The sequence below is a fragment of the Cordyceps javanica genome, chromosome 7, assembly GCF_051103115.1.
Source record: "Cordyceps javanica chromosome 7, complete sequence".
In the NCBI taxonomy this organism is placed as follows: domain Eukaryota; kingdom Fungi; phylum Ascomycota; class Sordariomycetes; order Hypocreales; family Cordycipitaceae; genus Cordyceps; species Cordyceps javanica.
The window spans coordinates 2,640,409-2,658,781 of NC_139301.1; the positions used below are offsets into that span (position 1 = coordinate 2,640,409).

General features: G+C 53.5%; 5 protein-coding genes across 5 annotated transcripts; 3 read left to right on the forward strand and 2 right to left on the reverse strand.

Moving 5' to 3' along the window:
* Positions 1-1,642: 1,642 nt before the first annotated feature.
* Positions 1,643-10,164, forward strand: V2A60_010286 (SEN1 N terminal-domain-containing protein; the record flags this gene model as incomplete). Its single annotated transcript, XM_083261544.1, has 5 exons — positions 1,643-1,998; positions 2,071-7,721; positions 7,799-7,870; positions 8,948-9,267; positions 9,349-10,164. The coding sequence occupies 5 exons, from the start codon at positions 1,643-1,645 to the stop codon at positions 10,162-10,164; spliced, it is 7,215 nt and encodes a 2,404-aa protein (XP_083117670.1).
* A 1,136-nt stretch (positions 10,165-11,300) lies between these two features.
* V2A60_010287 (uncharacterized protein) lies at positions 11,301-12,472 on the forward strand (the record flags this gene model as incomplete). Its single annotated transcript, XM_083261545.1, has 2 exons — positions 11,301-12,200; positions 12,251-12,472. The coding sequence occupies 2 exons, from the start codon at positions 11,301-11,303 to the stop codon at positions 12,470-12,472; spliced, it is 1,122 nt and encodes a 373-aa protein (XP_083117671.1).
* A 601-nt stretch (positions 12,473-13,073) lies between these two features.
* V2A60_010288 (GNAT family N-acetyltransferase) lies at positions 13,074-13,763 on the reverse strand (the record flags this gene model as incomplete). Its single annotated transcript, XM_083261546.1, has 1 exon — positions 13,074-13,763. One exon carries the CDS (start codon positions 13,761-13,763, stop codon positions 13,074-13,076), a length of 690 nt encoding a protein of 229 aa, XP_083117672.1.
* Positions 13,764-15,150: 1,387 nt separating this feature from the next.
* Positions 15,151-15,798, forward strand: V2A60_010289 (uncharacterized protein; the record flags this gene model as incomplete). Its single annotated transcript, XM_083261547.1, has 1 exon — positions 15,151-15,798. The coding sequence occupies one exon, from the start codon at positions 15,151-15,153 to the stop codon at positions 15,796-15,798; it is 648 nt and encodes a 215-aa protein (XP_083117673.1).
* A 570-nt stretch (positions 15,799-16,368) lies between these two features.
* Positions 16,369-17,591, reverse strand: V2A60_010290 (uncharacterized protein; the record flags this gene model as incomplete). The annotated part of the gene is made up of 3 exons (XM_083261548.1): positions 16,369-16,431; positions 16,504-16,845; positions 16,965-17,591. 3 exons carry the CDS (start codon positions 17,589-17,591, stop codon positions 16,369-16,371), a joined length of 1,032 nt encoding a protein of 343 aa, XP_083117674.1.
* Positions 17,592-18,373: the final 782 nt, after the last annotated feature.

Genomic DNA, 18,373 nt, shown 5'->3' on the forward strand with positions numbered 1-18,373 from the left:
GCTTCCCCTGTTTTCCTGTCGAGTAAGGGATGTGTCTCTCCAGCTTCAGAGACGACTGCGAAGCTCACACTCCTGGAGCTAACGACCGAGGACACCGGACACGACGACCCAAGAAGGGCCCTGTTCCGTTACTTTTCAATTCAGTCTTATGTCAGTCACTGCAACAGGTTGCTTTACTGATACTTTTGCTCTGGCGAGCCTTGGCATCTTCAGATGCGTGCGTCGAGTTCCGTCGACGAGGTTCGTCATGTCAGTCTCACGGCCAGGCAGCGCCCAAGAAAGGAGACCGAAACTACGCGACGCGGCTGGAGACCTTGTAACACCTCGCTCGAACGCCGCAGTAGTGGATGATCAGTGCCGTACTTTTGACCAACGGTCACAAAGTAGTCGACAGTGATGTGATGGAGCAGACTTGTTCGTAGTCACGGCGGCATTCGTAGTAATGGCGGTGAGGCAGAGGGGGGATGGAAGAGACGGCGAGACTCTCGAGGACTATTTTGGGTGGCCCTATCCATCATTTTGCTACCTAAATAAAAAGGCACTGTTGTATAGCTGGGCCGTTCGCACGTGCTCGTCTTCTGTTGAGCGCCTGTTCGTCTGGCTGTCGTTGATCTTACTAGTGGTGTCGTGAATGCTGGAGACGATGACTTTGGCATTGAGAAGAAACAATGAGCGGTATTTGTAGCCTCGAGGCTTTTCTGAATGCAATCAACGGGGGCCGGTTGGGTTACCTTACCTTCCAGGTCGGGGTGACGGATGGCCCAGCAGCCCTGTTTGAGAGAAACAAGGCCAGAGCGAGAAGAGAAGAAGAAAAAGAAAAAGAAGAAGAAAAGGTTTGGTATCACAGCGCCAGTATATACTTTACACCGATAGGTATTGGGACACGATTTGATGGACAGTGTGAGCCTCTCCGAGCGTCAGCAAGGGGAGCATGTAATTTAATAGACGCTTTCGAGCGAAGTGAGGCTAAGAAGAAAAAAAAGAGGGGACGATGCATTACATGCTATAGTGTCATGATAAACTAATATGTATTCTAGATCTAGGCGAGGAGAGCATATTATCATGGCTCCTTTCGAGCGAAGCGAGGCAAAAAAAAAGAAAAAAAAAGAGAGAACAACGAAAAGCCTCAAGATATTTTGTCTTAAAAATTAAATTCCATAAAAATTAAAATCCATCAACTAGAATATCAAGGCAACCTCAAATAAGCAATATGTTCGAATTTCGCATTGTGTAGAACCACCCCAGTCTGGTGGCCCGTGCACCGGCGCCTGGCTGTAGGAGCAAACGCGGCTGGAAAAGAGCTTCACGCGTTAATGACTGCATCCACCTTTTTCTTTTTCATCATCCACGGCTCATTGCGCCGTCGCCAACCTCGTTTCTTCCCCGTAGCCGCTCTGCGGATCTTAGAGTGTCAGCTTGCAGTGCTTTGCATTTTTTGCTTGTTTCCATTTGATGCTTGGCAAAGGACGTGCACGTGCTCTCTCCCGAGAAGAAGGCCCCCAAGGTCAACACAGTCCACCCTACTACACAAAATCGTCAGTCTGCTCCTGAACAAACAAGCACAACTTCGACCCTCCATCGCTCGACCATTCTAAAGCAACCTTTTTTTCCGCAAAACAATGACGTCGATCCATCGCCCGCCATGTCCAACGTAATCAGTGATCAGCTGGGCAAATGGTTCGACGAGTTTCAAAAGATCCCTGACGAGACGCATCTGCTCTGTCCCAAAATCAGCGACGAAGATGGCGAAAACTATCGATCGCTCGATGAGCCCGGTTCCGCCATCACTCGAGAAGAAAAGGAGAAACGTATAGAAGATGGCAACAGTCGTATCAACATTACATACTGGAACAGTCTGATATTCGGCTTCGACGAGAAGGACGGGGGCAAGTGGCTTAAAGATTTCTCCAACAGACTTGATAGCTCTCTCAAGTCTTGCTCGGAATGTGTCCTCAACTGGCACATGAGACGCAAACCGCAGATGCAAAAGTTTCTCGAGTACGTAGACGGAACCTTGGGTCATCGAAACACGGCCGCGCAACGACTAACCTTGATGGGCTTTTTTTCTAGGCACTGGGACGAAGATGCCACGGCACAGATTCAAGCTCTGCTCGAACGAATAGATAACGTCCGAATCGAGGAAAACCTGACGTGGGCAAAGGAATACATTGCCAAAATTGAAAACACGGGTGCTACATTTAAAAAGTCGGAATTCGGCGACAAGCTCGGCGATGTGCTGATTACAGTCTACGAGGCTCTCTGCTGCATGACCTATATGGCCCAACCCGACCGGCGAGCTACGTTTCAATACGTCTTCATGCGCCTACAAGGCAAAAACTACTTGAAGCTTGGCACGAAGGATCCCTTGCCCGGCATGACGTACTTTTTGTTTGACCACAAAAACGATGATCGACGAAAATGGGCCCACGAGAACTGGAAGAACATCACCACCTCTTCCCTGACTGCGCCCCAATTCGAATGGGCCATTCAAGATGGACTAGCCAATGCCGTTGAAGACACCTGGCGCAAAGACTTGAACCAGTCAATCCCTGAACAGTACCTCGAGATTGAGCAGTTCTGGTGTGGCTTCGAGGACATCGTACGAACCCTTCCTGCCAGCTTGATTGCCTCTCATGTTCGCAACTTGGAAGTAAGCAAATCCATCTACGAGTTGCTGTTTGCCCACATTCAATTCTGCCGCTCAGAAGGCGTCTTGGTTGTCGCTATTCGTATCTTGACTCTTCTCCTGGAAAAGGCACCCCACGTCATCTGGGACGTAATTGGCGGAGCTCGTCCCAATGTGATTGCCGACCTGCTTTTTGGAAGCCCAATTTACAAGGGCCTGCTCCGCCAGTCGCTTGAAAACTGCTGGGACAGCCCCAGCCAAGACTCGGTGCCGTTTTCTACGTCCTGGATCGCGCCTTGGCTGAAATCCATTGGTCGCGACCAACGCTATGATGCCTGTGAAGTGCTCATGCATACTCTCTTCGAGACGTTGGTCAAGGATGACAGTATTGGTGAGCCCGGCCAGGCGGCGTGCATGAGAGCTGGTTTTGATGCTCTTGCCTTTACCCTGAACACATTTCTGGACATGGAAACATCTTCTGCAACCTCGACGGTCCAGCTATACATTAATGCTGCCTTCAACTTGATGACCAAATACAAAGATCTCCTCATCCAGCAAATCAACCCTCCCAAGAAGCAAAAGAGCATTGAGGGCTGGGCCACATTTAAAGTAGCCGACTCTGCGTACAAACTGACACAAGCCGCCATGAAGCTTGACATGAAGCTCTTTTACGAAGAGTACCATGCTATTCACGGTAGCAACAAGATCCAGTCCACTGTTACAAGGAACTCGAGGGAGTTCTGGACAGCTATCATTGAAATGTACGAGGCGTCTAATGATCGCGTCACACTTTCCAAGCACATCCTCCACGCCTTGGCCCCGATCTGTGCCTGTGAGCAAATTCGAGTCCGCAAAGGGGCAGGTAAGCTTGATGAGTCTAGCGCAGCTTTCAATGAGTCCCTCAAGATGACTGCCGACACTATTGCAAAGATTATAGGACGCATTGGTGACATGGATGTCATGGATCTCAATAGCCTCTTTATTGAACGTGTGCCTATTCAGGTCATCATCGGGCTCTCAGTACACGATGAATCCGACTTGGCAGAGTCTGCCGCAGAAGTCATCAAGGGATGGACTGCTGAGGATACCCGTGGCTCTGCCATCGAACAGCTTGCGCAGCTACATACTGAGCAGACGCTGGCGTCGGCCGTGTGGGCCTTGGATCGAGTTCTGAAGCCGCCTTTTCCCTGGGGTCCGATTCGGCCTCTTTTAAACGCGAACCGATCCATTCTGCGTGGTCTTGCCGAAGCCTCTTCCGGTGTTTTGCGCGGTGGGCAGCTAGACTCTAGACAAGCTGCTACTGTCCTCCGCTGGTGGAACGAACAATGGCGGTTCGTTTCCAAATCGTGTCTCAACATCGAGACCTGGTCCCATTACGTGCCTAATGCCATCATGACTGAGTTTTGTCGTGAAATCATGGAGCTCGCGGAAGCTCTGATTGCCGAAGATGGTCTTCTCACCTCTGCGACGGCTCTTGGTCGCAGCGAGGCAGACATGATGGTCAGAATCCTCGCTCCCGCCAAGGACAACTTTCGCGGCATGGAAAACATGATTAGACTGAAGGATCTGTGGCTCGTTGATGTAACGGTGCGAGTTCTTTGCAAGATCTTGAAGCGACTTCGTGAAAATAATCTCGAAATCAATGCTGGCTCTCGAAAGCTCATCGTGGATGCATGTGTGCCTACAGCGACGCCGGGCAAGTATCTACGCTCCACCAACCTAAGCGACCAGCAGCGTGCCGAACTTTTGCAAGCCCTCGGCAACACTGATGACGACGTACAAATCATCCAGCTCAGCGCAGCCGATGCCAAGTCTGCCAGAGATAAAACCAAAAAGCAGAGCAGACTGGATGCATGGTCAAAGTCTGGGTCTTCATCCCCGTCCACTAGCACATCCTCTTCAGCTAGCAAGCCTAGCTCGAACCGGCAGGATGTGTTGGATTTGAGCAAATCGTTGAGCAACCCGCTTCTCAAGACCATTGAGGCCAAGCAAAAGGCCAAGGCTAAAGTGCCGGATCAGAAGGCTATTTCCGCACTCAAGGAGAGCAGAATGAGGGAAAAGGCGGAAAAGGCAAAAAGAGATGCAGAGGCCATTGCCAAGGCCAAGCAACTTCGTGGTGAGCCTCTTGGTGGCCCTGCCGGCCGAAGCGAGATCATGGTGAATAGTTCCGACGAAGAATCCGACGACAGCGATGACGCCGATGAAGGCAATCAGCTTGCCCTGATCAGTACCGACGGACAAAAGACGGTCGACGAAGCAGAGAAGCGTCGCTTGCAAGCCCTACGCGACATGACGCGGCGCCCTGTCAAAAAGGTTCGACAGCAACGATCGGTTAAGGAAATGAGAGCTCGCCTCATCCCCCCCATGGACAAGTTGCACAATGCCATTCTTGCATGGGACATTTTCCACGACGGAAATGAACCTCCCAATGGACCCAAGGCTTGCAAGGTTGATACGCGATACTCTAATCCGGCATCCTACAGAGACACGTTCTTCCCACTGCTCGCCTCAGAAGCCTGGAGGGCGTTTGTCACTGCAAAGGATGAAGTAACGGCTCAGGCGTTTGGTATTAAGATTGCTAGTCGGGCCAGTGTCGACAGCTACCTCGAAATTACATTCACCATGGAAGTTGTTCAGAACAGAGAGAGAGGTATTGGTGAAGGTGATATCCTCCTGGTTTCAGAGGATGAGAGTCCGCTCAACAACCCCACCGCCCGCCACTGTTTAGCTCGTGTGCATCGTTTGACGTACAAAAAGGAGCGTGTAGAAATCATTTTTCGAGTCGCCTCGCGTGGTAATCCCCTTGCAGCCACTTTGATGCCCAACAGCATGATGCACGGCATCAAGATTACCAACATGACCACCATTGAGCGAGAGTATGCTGCGCTCGAATCGCTACAGTACTATGATCTCATGGACGAGATTCTCAAGGCCGAGCCGTCGCCCATTCTCAAGTATGGAGACGAGAAGATTGCGAATTACCAAAGCAACTGGCAGCTCAACCGCGGTCAAGCTCTGTCCGTTTTGGGTGCGCAGGAAAACGACGGCTTTACCCTCATTCAAGGTCCTCCCGGTACGGGTAAAACCAAGACCATTATTGCCATGGTCGGTGCTCTCTTGTCAGAGCAGCTTGCGCAAGCACCTGCCAAGGGGACGCCTGTTGGTGTTCCAGTCCGACCTGGTGCGACAGCCCAGCCTGCTGGCCAAAGGCCCAAGAAACTGCTCGTCTGTGCTCCAAGTAACGCAGCTGTAGACGAACTAGTTACCCGTTTGAAGAATGGGATCAAGACAACAAGCGGCAAAACCAAGACTATTAACGTCCTGCGTCTCGGTCGTACCGATGCCATCAGTGCTGCAGTCAAGGATGTGACTTTGGACGAGCTAGTCCGCGTTCGTATGCAGGGTGATTCGACAAAGGACAAAGCCAAGGCTGAAAGGGACAAGCTCCATGAACGCGCAGGTCAAATCAAGGAAGAACTTCTTATTCTACGACCAAAGCTAGACGAAGCAAACGAGAAGGAGGACCAAGATTATCGTAATAGGCTTCTACGACAATTTGACGAGCTTAAACGTGAACAACGAGATATTGGCAAGCAGATTGAAGCCGAGAAGGACAGCGGCAAGTCAGTTGCCCGAGAGGTGGAGATGAAGCGTCGCCAGATCCAACAAGAGATTCTCAACAACGCCAACGTACTCTGTGCCACCCTCAGTGGCAGTGGTCACGAAATGTTCCGAAACCTCGATGTCGAATTCGAGACGGTCATTATCGACGAAGCTGCTCAGTGTGTTGAGTTGAGTGCTCTGATCCCACTCAAGTACGGCTGCTGCAAGTGTATTCTCGTCGGAGATCCCAAGCAGCTGCCGCCCACCGTTCTTTCGCAGTCAGCCGCTCGATTCGGCTACGACCAGAGTTTGTTTGTGCGAATGCAGCAGAATCATCCCAAGTCCGTCCATCTCCTCGACATGCAGTACCGAATGCACCCGGAGATTAGCTTGTTTCCCAGCAAAGAGTTTTACGAAGGGCAGCTTCGCGATGGGCAGGATATGGCCGGCCTGCGCCAGCAACCTTGGCATAAGAGTGCTCTGCTCGGGCCGTATCGGTTCTTTGATGTACAGGGTGTACAAGAGCGTGGCCGCAAGGGGCAGTCGCTTGTCAATACCCGAGAACTCGATGTCGCTCTGCAAATGTACGACCGCTTCCGTAAAGAATATAGCGAGTGCAACTTGGTCGGCAAGATTGGTATCATCACTCCCTACAAGGCTCAGCTATTCGAGCTTCGAAGTCGCTTCAAAGCGCGATATGGAGAAGATATCACCGATATCATTGAATTCAATACTACCGATGCCTTCCAGGGTCGCGAGTGCGAGATCATCATCTTTTCGTGTGTGCGAGCCAGTGCCACCGGAGGTATCGGTTTCATGACAGACATTCGACGTATGAATGTCGGTTTGACCCGTGCCAAATCCTCGCTGTGGATTTTGGGTGACTCTCGCGCGCTTGTGCAGGGTGAATTCTGGAAGAAGCTCATCGAGGATGCGCAGTCGAGAGATCGCTATACACAGGGTGATGTCGTCAACATGTTCCGCAAGCCCTTGGAGAAGGCTAAGCCGGGCAGCATCATGACTTCTGCTGCGCCCACACCTGCGGATAGTCCCATGGCTACCGTCTCTCCAGTAGCCACAACGGATGGTGATGTCAGTATGCCCGACGCTTACGAGCCTACACCTTTCGCACGTTCAAGTTCGAGCGAAGACCGCACTGGGATGCCAACTCGGCCGGCCGATCACCAGCCTCGCCCGCCTGTGATTCAGACATCGTCATTTTCGGGTGATAAGAAACGATCGCTGAATAGCCCCGACGGCACTCCGCCGGTTCCCAAACGAATCGCTAGCGACAGGCCTCGTGGAGGAGGACTTGCTGGCAAGTTTGGTCAGAAGCCTAACAGGCCCGTACCTAAACAGCCAACAGACCCCAGCGCCATGGTTACTTTGGGTCTGGCACCACCTGAGCGTCCACCACCTAAACCAAGCGCGCTTCCGACCTTGCCTTCGCTACCATTGGCTCCTTCTGGGCCGTCTGCTTCAGGACCACTCGGTCCGTCTGGTCCGCCATCTCGGCCTGTACGTATCTCATGTCACATTGTTTTTCCTTCAACTGCTAACAGTGCGCAGAGACCGCCGCCCACAGGGCCACGGAAAAAGGCCAAGCCAAGCTTATTCATGCCGAAGAGACGATGAGTTATCGTTCGTGTTGCTTTTGGAAACTCAGATTTGCATACTTTTTTTTCTGCTTTACTTTGTTTTTGCTGGCTGCATTTTACATTTACTTGATCTTTGTTGAATAGACAAGGGGGCATTTAACGGCGTTGCCTAGGTTAGATATGCATTTTCTGCGACATTGGGCATTTGGCATTTTGAGGTGGAGGGTTTTGGTTGAATAGAGACGAAGCTAGGTGAAAGAAGACGGAGAGAATGGGAGGGGAAATTGCATTTCTGCTGTTGATGCAAAAGGTTGTACGATTGTAGTCGACGAGTTGAGAATGCTCGAATTCCAGACGCGGTGCATCCGCAGTGCGTTCCGCGTATACTTGGAACTTGAACATCCATTGTCTCGCACTCTATCCTTGTCTTCGGATGCCCTCGACGGAGACCCTCGACGGACCAGAAACTTTGGTCTGCAAGAGCGTACATTCAATCATTGCAAACCATTGCTCGAAACATTCAATGGTTTGCTCGAGGCTTTTATATAAGTCTGCCATTTTGTAGTAATGTCTGCGCTAATCTATTCTACACGTCGAATATTTTTCTCTTTTTTTTTGGAAAAAAAAAGAACCCCGAAAATCTTCCCTGCGTACAGTCAGATGGGACAAGAGTCTCTGAGATGCAAGGAAATCCACCCAGAACTTGGCCCGTCTTTGAGAGACAGATTCCGACGAGATCCTTTTGTTCTCTCAGATACAACCGGCCAGTATGGTTTCTGAACACGAGTACGAGTCAAGTTGTACCAACACAGAACTGTCAAGTGGATGCGCCGTTTGCTTGTCACTTTGTTTTCGATCTTCCTTGCGACTTTCTTCCCAAATAATAGGAGGCTCTCTTTCTTTTTCTGAGGCCCAACACTCGACCGATGAATACAAACAGCAGCCCATCGCGGCGGGGAAAAAAACATATCAAACGAGGCAATTAGAACTCCAAAGCATCCCACTTGACTCTCGCTTTCAACTTGATGCCGAATCAAGCTGCGAAAATGATACCGAGTAGGTTACCGAGCAAGGTTTACGTCAACTCTCGCCTATTCAGAAGCGTTAACCGTGACGGCAGCGCCGCACTTAGCCCTGGCCAAAGAGCAACAGTCGATGCTGAGTGATGGAAGTTTCCGCTCCGACTTTGTTGTGCCCGCAGCTGCTCCCCGGGCTACCGTCTTGTCTCGATTTTACGCCGCCGTCCGTCGCCTGATCAGTGTCCTCCCCGATAGCCCGGAGAAGCTCGCCGTCCAGACTGAAATGCCGGCCGTCGATATAGCATTGGAGCAAGCGGCCGATCGAGACGATGTAGTATCACGGTTAGTGCTGGATCGCATCTTTGACCCCCAGTTTACCTTTGATACGAGCCACGCCGACACGGCTGCATATCTGCTTGACGTGAGTGGATAGCCTGCTCCTTGCCCTCCCCTCTCCCTCCCTCGACACCAACAACGGCCGGAAACGCTAAGTCATCTGTAGCTGACCGGGCCACTGGCCGCGCGGACGGGCGGCGGCAGCATCTCAGCCTCTCTCGTCGAGCGCCTGGCAACGGTGGTGCGGAGCTCCGAGCTGCGCGGCCGCCCCGCCGACCCGTCTATGCACGCGTGGCTGTTTGAGCAGTGGTGCACGCTCTTCCGCAGCCTCGAGCCCGCCGAGGCCGAGGCCATGATGGCGTCGGGCATCCTGCAGCGCCTCTTTGGCGTCGACCTGCTCCGCGCCGCGGAGCGCAAGGCGCAGCTCGACCGGCGGCGCGCCGTGCAAAAGTACGAGGCCCGCATCGACGTCGCCAACGGCGCCAATGCCGTGAAGCTGCGGACGCGCGACGCCCTCAGCGCCCTGCCGCGGCTGCTGAGCCTCTGCGAGCAAATCCACCACGGAGAGGGCGGCGGCGGCGACCCCGCCGCCGCAGCCGCAGCCGCCGTCGTCGACATCCTGGACTCGCTGATGCAGGGCTTGGGGGAGGTTCTCGCTGTGCGCGCGGCACAGCCGCCGGCCCAGAGGGGGCAGCAGCTGACGTTCTGGACGCACCTTGGCGTCGTGCCCGCGCTCGACCGCGCACGGGCAACGGGCGACTTTGCGCAGTTTGTAACGGCGATGCGGGAGCAGCTGGTCAGGGCCGACGCGGAAAACGACCTGGACGCCTTCTACGCGATAGGCACCGAGGTCAGGCGGATGCTCGAGTGCATCAAGGCCAGGGAGCTCGGCAGGATACAGCAGCGCAAAGGCAGCGGTGGGAGCGGAGGTGAAGGGCCTACGGACAAGGGGAACGAACACGACAAGTTTGGCGATGTCTAGAAAGTCTAGGCAATGGGCTACAGAAATTTGGGAAAATGTGAATCCAGGATGTTATTCTATCAGGCACTGTTTTGCTCGTGGACTTGAGGCTGTTGGTCTTGGTTCTCGAGGTAGCTTCTGCTTCATCTGTCTAGGACATGAGTGTACCCTTTTCTACGCAGCTAGCTTCCTTTTGTCTACTTTTTTTTTTCCTAAAAAAAAAAGTGAGAAACTTTGTTTGTAAATCGTAATGAAGGTGCCAGGCATCCGTGACCGCGTAGCTCCGGACCCGCGTCTTTTCACAGGTGGTAGCCATGCAATCACTGGTTTCGTCTCGCAATCAAACGAAAATTCTTGTTGTTATCTCCTCCAACAAAAATGAGGAGGCTTCAAAAGCAAAAAAAAAGAAAAGAAAAAATGTACAGCACCCGGTGTTCGCTGGTCGTCACCGACCCAACTACTAATCTGGCGCTCAAGTGTTTTTCGATCGGAGATCAGACGGGATCCAGAATTTTCACTCGGCTATGGCCGTACATGCTAAAGATATGGACTTATTTTCCTTTTAAGCCCTGTGTGGTAGTTGTTAGAGCCAGTTTATGGTAGGCAAACGGCCAATAAGGCTAATAGTATTACCCCGTCTAGCTATAGTTAATAAACCCTTAGTCTTATAGTAGTTAATAATATATATTTTATACTTCTCGTTTTCGAATTCCTTACTTTAGTCTACTTGCCTTTACTTTAGTAATGCTAAAAATAAATACTGCTCTTACCTAGGGCTTAGCTTTCACTCGGCTATAGCCATATATGCTAAGGAGTTAGACTTTTTTCTATTATAAGCCCTATTAAATGGTTATTAGAGTAGACCTTAGTAGGCAAACGGTTAACAAGGCCTATAGTATTATCCCGTCTAGCTATAGTTAATGAGCACTTGGTCTTGGAGTAGTTGTTAATGTGTATTTCATACTTCTCGTTTTGGATTCTTCACTTTGGTCTGCTCGCCTTCACTTTAGCAATGCTAAAAATAAACACTGCTCTCACCTAGGGCTCAGCTTGCACATCTACGACAATCTATTCGCGTTGTGGCAATTACAGCTCTATGATTCCATGACAAGACACTTTTGCTTGCCAATGAGAGCCTCTCGCGTTTATTGGCAATAATGTCTTCCCGCGGCTTTGCGTTCAATCCTGATAGGCGCTGGGCTTTCGAGACTGACCCCGATCGGGTTCCACGCAGGGTCATTTGCATCACGCGCCATTGGCCACCAGGTTGGGCTTTGGAAGCTCAATACATTGCTCAATGGGATAATCCGACCGACGCTGGAGTCACATTCAGTGAGGCGGAGACTACGCTGCACCCCTCTGACTATGGATCACATGCCGTGGTCGTGGGTGAACTGGTTCCAGAGGCTGCACAAGCTCAATGCATGAAAGTTGCCTTCCCATCGCCGGAACAAAGGTCACTCCCCGATCATGAAAGCACTGGGCTGCGAGGGCAACTCGAATGGGTCACTTTGGACAAGAAACGTCCGCGCTGCGTCGTTGTCCGAATGATTGACGCCAGCCCGGCCAATTTCTACGTACTCGCCAAGAGCACCGAGAATGGTCTCTGCCACTGGGTATCTTCCCCTGGGGAGACGAGACGTCGGCTCTTTATCGCTTTCTACAATGAGTGGTATGAAGAAAGCACGTGCAAAGCTCCGCATTTGGTTCGCAATGCCGTCAGAGAGAATCTCGAAAAATTCTGCGTCAAATACATGCAAGAGCTCCGTAACCTACCAAAGGACACTATTGGAAGTCGACTCACAGGTCCGCAGCCCAGTCATGAAGCAAATAGAGCTCGACCAGAGCCCATGCCGAGTGCAGAATCCGGTCATACACGGACACCAGCCCCGATCGAAAGCACCCAGAGCAACGATGGCCCTCAGGTTCACAAAGATCTGCCTCGGGAGTCAACCAGCAGTCAAACGATTCACCTACGAGAATCCCTGGCTCATTTATTCAAAGTCGATGTTGGATACACACACGACGATGCTGTCAAGCTGTTAAGTCATCTTAATGTAAGCGACATGGTAACCCATGTCGAACTTCTACTAACAGCGTGAAGCAGTTCTACGACCTCCGACATTTCGAAACGTCTCACTATACAAGCCTCATTTTGGATTTGGCTATATTGCTACGCAACAAAGCATTAAAGGTCCAGTCTGTACCGACACGGCTCAGAGCCTGCATGGTTGGAGAGTGGTTCAGACGGTTTGATCGCTGCGGCGCAGAGGTATGGGAGACAGAACGAGTCATGGGAAGTCTCGCCACAGAGCTGCGTGATGTCTAGGAAACAACGCAGCAGTTTTCACGATCAGCCGCGCTCGAGAAAATTTCTGAACAACGCGGCGCCAACTAACCAGGCCGCAACTTTTTTTCCACACCAGGGTCGCGTGAGCGTTCCTACAAATCGACAACGAACTTACAATCAGCTTTTGCAAACCCGGCAATGGCAAACTGGTCGATTCATTTACGAGTTTCAACGGGTCGGCTTGGCTAAGCAGTGGATTTTCTCACGCACACCATTGAAAAATAGGATCACGATTCAACGCGTCTGATCCGGCGAAAAGTCCAACTGCAGTTACTTGGTGATCGAAAGACGGTGTTCTAACACGGCACAATATTGGTAGCAATGTCGGAGTATATTTGGTGGCAAAACACATCGAGGAGGCTGCCACAAAGGCAGTATTGTCTCCGACTGACGTGGGCCGGGCGCATGAGAGTGAATATTACGCGCCGTGTCGGATTCAAGGGCGCAAGCAAGGATGGCCCATTCATGTATTTACAAGCGTAGAAGATGTCAGATATTATATGAATCTCATGAAAACAAACTCGTTTGGTGATGCCGTACAGCTCGTTCACGCTCATCGGTGCATACCCGTCTGTCACCCTCACCCCCCCTTTACGCCAGACACACCCCGTAGCTTCTCCCACTCCTCCCTCAGCATGCTAAACTCGACGAGGTCGTGCCACGAGCCGTTGATGTAGAAGCAGCTGCGCATCCTCGAGTCCTGCACGAAGCCCATGCTGGCGTACAGGTGCAGGGCGCGCTCGTTGTAGGCCAGGGCGCCGATGCTCAGGCGGTGCATGTTGCACCAGCGGAAGGCGTAGTCGGCCGCCCAGCCGATGGCCTCGCGGCCGTAGCCCTTGTTCTGGTGCTCCTCGAGGAAGCCGAGGTGGTACGCCGCGCACTCGGGGAACGACTTGTTGAGGACGAGGAAGCCGACGGGCTCCGGTTCCGGCTCCGGCTGGGGCTCCGGCTCCGGCTCCGGCTCAGGCTTACCCGTTCCCTGGTCGCCTGCCGCCGCGTCCGCCGTCGTCGGTGCGGGCAGGCAGATGAGCACGGCAAGGTACGGCTTACGGCCCCCGTCGACGGTCTGCTCCAGCTGCTTGTCCGACTCGGCGCGCGAGGGCGGCGTGGGCTGCTCCGGGCCGATGAGGCTCCGGTTCACGAGGTTGGACGCGCGGCACCGCCACCAAAAGTCCCTGCACCGGTCCGTCTGCTCGAGAGCCGTGTAGACGAGCCGTTGCGACTTGAAGATGTCGCGGAAGCTGTCCGTCATTTCTTGCATGGACGTCATCGCTGCGGGGGGTGTTTGAGGGTCCTTTTGCGACGATTGGTCGGGGGAGTGTTGAAGGGTGTGCTACTTTCTCACGTCACGAGCAAGGCACGAGACAGTCTTTATATACTCTCGAGGCCCGCTGCAGCGGCGCCACAAACGTACGGCGCATCCCTTGGAAACGTCGCTTCTCTACATGCTTACGACGCTCACAACGTCAGATCGGCTGCTCGGGAGATGCTTCCCCGCGCGCTAAGAACAAGGCTGGGCTCTCACGCGATGTCGTGGTATCGGTCAAAAAGTCGTTGAACCGGTATAACTCGGATGTGGCAAGGGGACTTTTATCCTACTCAGGGTGCGCACCTTGGAGGCAAGTCAATGGGAATGAAACCTCGGGCCAATGACCGCCATTAATTCAATGATCCTGTTGAGCCATAGCAGAGCGGCCACTATGCTCAGCCCAGACAATGGATGGCGTACGCCACATCCTGGGGCATACGAGCTTTCGAATGAATGTTCAATGTTCGAGTCTCTATGCCTATTCTTCAAAGTTATAGTCAAGGCTTGAATTTTGCAAGGGATTCGGCATTAGTTCATGGATCTAAAACGGGCGAAGAGTATGTCATATTGATGGAGCGCTACAAAGACGAAATATCTGTTTTTGTCTTGCTTAGTCCACTTTCGAGTCGTAGTTTTCTCATTGCCCATGACAGTAAATTCGAATGTCTCTACTCCGTACACAGAGCCTCTATCGGCAGTCTTGCTTCAGGGAGAAAGCAAGCCAGCGGCTCGACACTAGTGTAAGCCGGCTCGGAATGCACTCCTCGTCTAATTTTTTTCTTAGAAAAAAAAAACCAAGACAGGCCGAAGCCGCCGGTAATAGTAATGGTAACGGCAACTATGCTTGCAACGGTACAACGTCAATCAGACATTGCTACGCTGGCCCAAAGACGACGAAGGAAACATGCCATACTACGATGCTTCTCTACTAGAATATTGTAACAATATTTGCACATCAGGCTGCCGCCTACTATGGGGCCATCCACTAGCTAGTTAGTTAGTCAACAAGAAGTCCGTCCTAGATGAATTTCTGGGCAATATTAGTGCGGATAAATCAGGCTTTTGCCAACAGCCCCTATTACAGCAAGCGACGCCTCACTCTCTCTCTCTCTCTCTCTCCTGTTTATCTTCCTTTTTTACTTTACAATCTTTTTCTCTCAAACTCCTTCACTCGCCTCTTGGTCGGCTTTGGTCTATCCCCGTCAATCACTCTTTCTATCCATACGTCCAACACTAGCAACGACCGACCACATTACAACCACTCGCCTACTTTGCACCAGCCCATCAGGTTTTCGCCGCCACGCCCGCCCTCCCGCCCGCCACGCCCGCCCGCTCTTGACAGAACATCATGCTTCTCATCCGCAGCCTGGCCGTCGCCCTGCCCCTGGCGTCGTCGGCGCTGGCGCGGACCGACCTCGCCGGCTGTACGTACACGGACCTGGTGGTGCAGGCCACGCAGATGGCGGCCTACGCCAGCCGCCTCTGGTACGTGCCGGACACGGGCGAGGTCTGCGCGCTCCTCGACTGCGGCGGCGGCCGCGCGCCGCCCAAGAAGACGGTCCCGGGCTGCCCGCAGTACACCGGCACGGACACGTACGCGCCGTCCTACGTCGACCCCAAGACGCTCGGCAACGGCGTCATCCCGGCCGGCAGCAGCGTCGTGCTCGCGACCGCGCCCGTGACGCACGCCGCCGCCACGTCGTCGTCGTCGTCGTCTTCGTCTGGTGCGACTACTACTACTACTCCTCCCACGACAGCGACCGAGCGAGGCTCCATCATCACCTTGACGGGCACCAACACGCCGTCCAGCAGCAGCGGTGGTTCGAGCTCGGCGCAGGTCACGAGCGCCTCGTCGGCGTCGTCGTCGTCGTCAGGCAGCAGCGCGGCCAAGACGACGAGCCCCAGCTCCGCCGCCGCCGCCGCCGGACCGATGCAGACTGTCGGTGCGGTTCTCGCGCCCTGTGTCGTGGCTGCGATTGCCGCCGGCCTGGCTTGATGTTGTCCCTGAAGCCGTCATTTGCTTTTTCGACATTGGCGGGCTGGCGACTGACAACAAATGTATTTTATAACTAGACAAAACACTCGATTTAGCATAATAGCGTTCTATTTTGATATGGCAAGGCCAGTCTCGATCGATGCCAGAGGACAGAAATGTGACCAGAAAGTGCTTCCAGCTCCGTACGAATATCCCGAACAATCGGTCGTATCTCCTCTCCGTTCCGCACGGCGTACACCGGTGCCGGCTGCATTGCGCCTGGCACGACGAATGCTGTTTACAATGGGCGTCATGGAGTTGCGTGTCTAGACGCAACATCCCATCAGTCACATATGTACAACTACCTGTTCCTCATTCTCTCTCTCCAATCACCACAACACTGTACCCGAATATCCATTTTGCTACGACGAGTATTCTCACTTGCTTGGCTCAAAGGACGTGTGAGACTAGGTACTACCGTCTAAAGCGAGGCAACGATGCAGAGGTAACGAACTGTAAAGGTCATGTATTCATCACGTCGTGAATGTACTCAAATGCACACGCCTATATACTACCATCTCCCCATGCCCTTTATTCCCAATTTTTCTTCTCGAGGTATTGTTCAACCGTTTCCAGGACCGGCGGGTACGTCAACTGCGTCAAAGATTATCGTCAGCCGTCGCAGCTCCCCCACACTCTTTTCATCAAGCCATGAAAAAAACTTACATCCTTGGGGGATATCACGCTCGCGTCGCCGCCCAGGTAGCCAAACTCGTCCCAGAAGCGCGTCATCTCCAGCAGCGGCTCGCGCAGGAACGGGGGGAAGGGGAGCTGGGCCGGGTCGGTCGGCCAGGCGGCGTAGGCGGCCCTGCGTCCGGTCGTGCGGGCAAAGAGGTCGAGAAACTCGGCAAACGTCATGGACGCGCGCTCGCCCACCACCTTCTTGCCGGCCGTCGGCTCCCGGACGAGCGACTCGACAATGGGGCCCGAGTCCTCCTCGGCGGCGAAGACGGGAACTCGGGTCGTGGGCTTGATGCCCGGGGCGAAGAGCAGCGTGCCGTCGTCGCTCTAGTTGTCATTTCACCACTGTCAGCACACACACACACACAAAGCCCATCTTTTCTTTTGCTTTTTGCCTTGGTTCTTCCAATCCCTTCTATTTCCAAAAAAAAAAGCCCTAAACATACCTTTTGGGGCTGCCCCATGCCGCCGGGCAGGATGTTGCTGAGGAACCAGCCGGGCACGTAGCTGCTCGTCCTGCTCCAGAGGTCCGGGTGCGTCTCCCTGACGTAGGCCTCGGCCCTGGCCTTTGCCTCAAAGTGGTGCACCCGCGCGTACTTGCCGCCCGAGAGCGCGCGCGTGTCCTGCAGGACCGACAGCACGAGGCGCTCCAGCGTCGTCGGCAGCGCGACGGCGGCGGCCGCGTCGGCCACGTTGCGGAGCTGCTGCAGCTCGACCGCGCCCGCCCAGGCCATGAGGTCGTCGTCGTCGTCCTTCTCCTGGCCGGCGGAAAGCGGCTTGGCGACGGTGACGGCGACGGACCTCTTCTTGTCAGGCCCGGCCGTGAGAATGGCCAGCGGGTCCGTGACGGCGTAGACGGCGTGCGCGCCCGCAAAGGCCGCCCGCAGGCTCGCCGGGTCGTCCAGGTCCGCCTCGACCACCTCGGCGCCGCGGGACCGGAGCGACGCCGCCTTGGCGCTCGCGGCGTCTCGTGTGACGGCGCGCACGCGCCATTCGGGGTTCCGCAGAAAGGTGCTGGCGACGGAACCGCCCTGGTTGCCTGTGGCACCGAGGACGACAATGGTCTTGGACATGTTTGGGGAGGTGGCGGGTGGGCAGGCGGTTGACAAGACGTTGGAAGAGGTTTTTTTTGCTGTTGTAATGGAGGATGAGGTGTTTGCCTCACTTTCTGCAGGAGCCGCCTTCTTCTATCCGGCTATATACTCATCAACCGTTCTTGGCTACGACGCGAGGACCCCCCTCCTCTCCCCGGCGTTAGACATGTCATTACCAAACTGATGATCTATAATCAGCCTGTCACGACATTACGACTAGCCATTACCAAACAACAGAGCCTCGTTGTGCAGCCTAGCTCCAGTTTCAACCGGGCGCGCGTGCCTGGCTGCTGTTGTACATAAGCTCCCCGAAGGAAGGGGGGGTGGCGGCTTTCAAAGCATTATTTGAAATGCGTGACTAATTAAACACTGGGCGCTACCCGGAAAGCCTCGCCGTCTCGGAAAGATAACAAGAAGAGAGAGGGGGGGGAGAGAGAGAGAGAGAGACAAGGAACACAAGGAACAACGTGTGTTGCGTTGGTCAGCCTCGTTCAACCAACGTCAGCACCAATCTTGCGTGCTATCTATTAGACCATTGGTATGATAGTATCTACTCTTTTCTTATCCTGTCCGTCCGCTTTGGGAAAGTCGCCGAGCGACGCCAATGACCCAGGGGGGGCAAAGAGGAACAGGAACGGACGCGCAAACTCAATTTATTTTTCTTGTTTTTCTTTTTGCTCATCTTCCTTTCTTGGCAAATCTGAGCGTTCACCCTGCATTGTCAGAGAGATTCCCCGGAGCCGGCTGATGATGATCAGCTG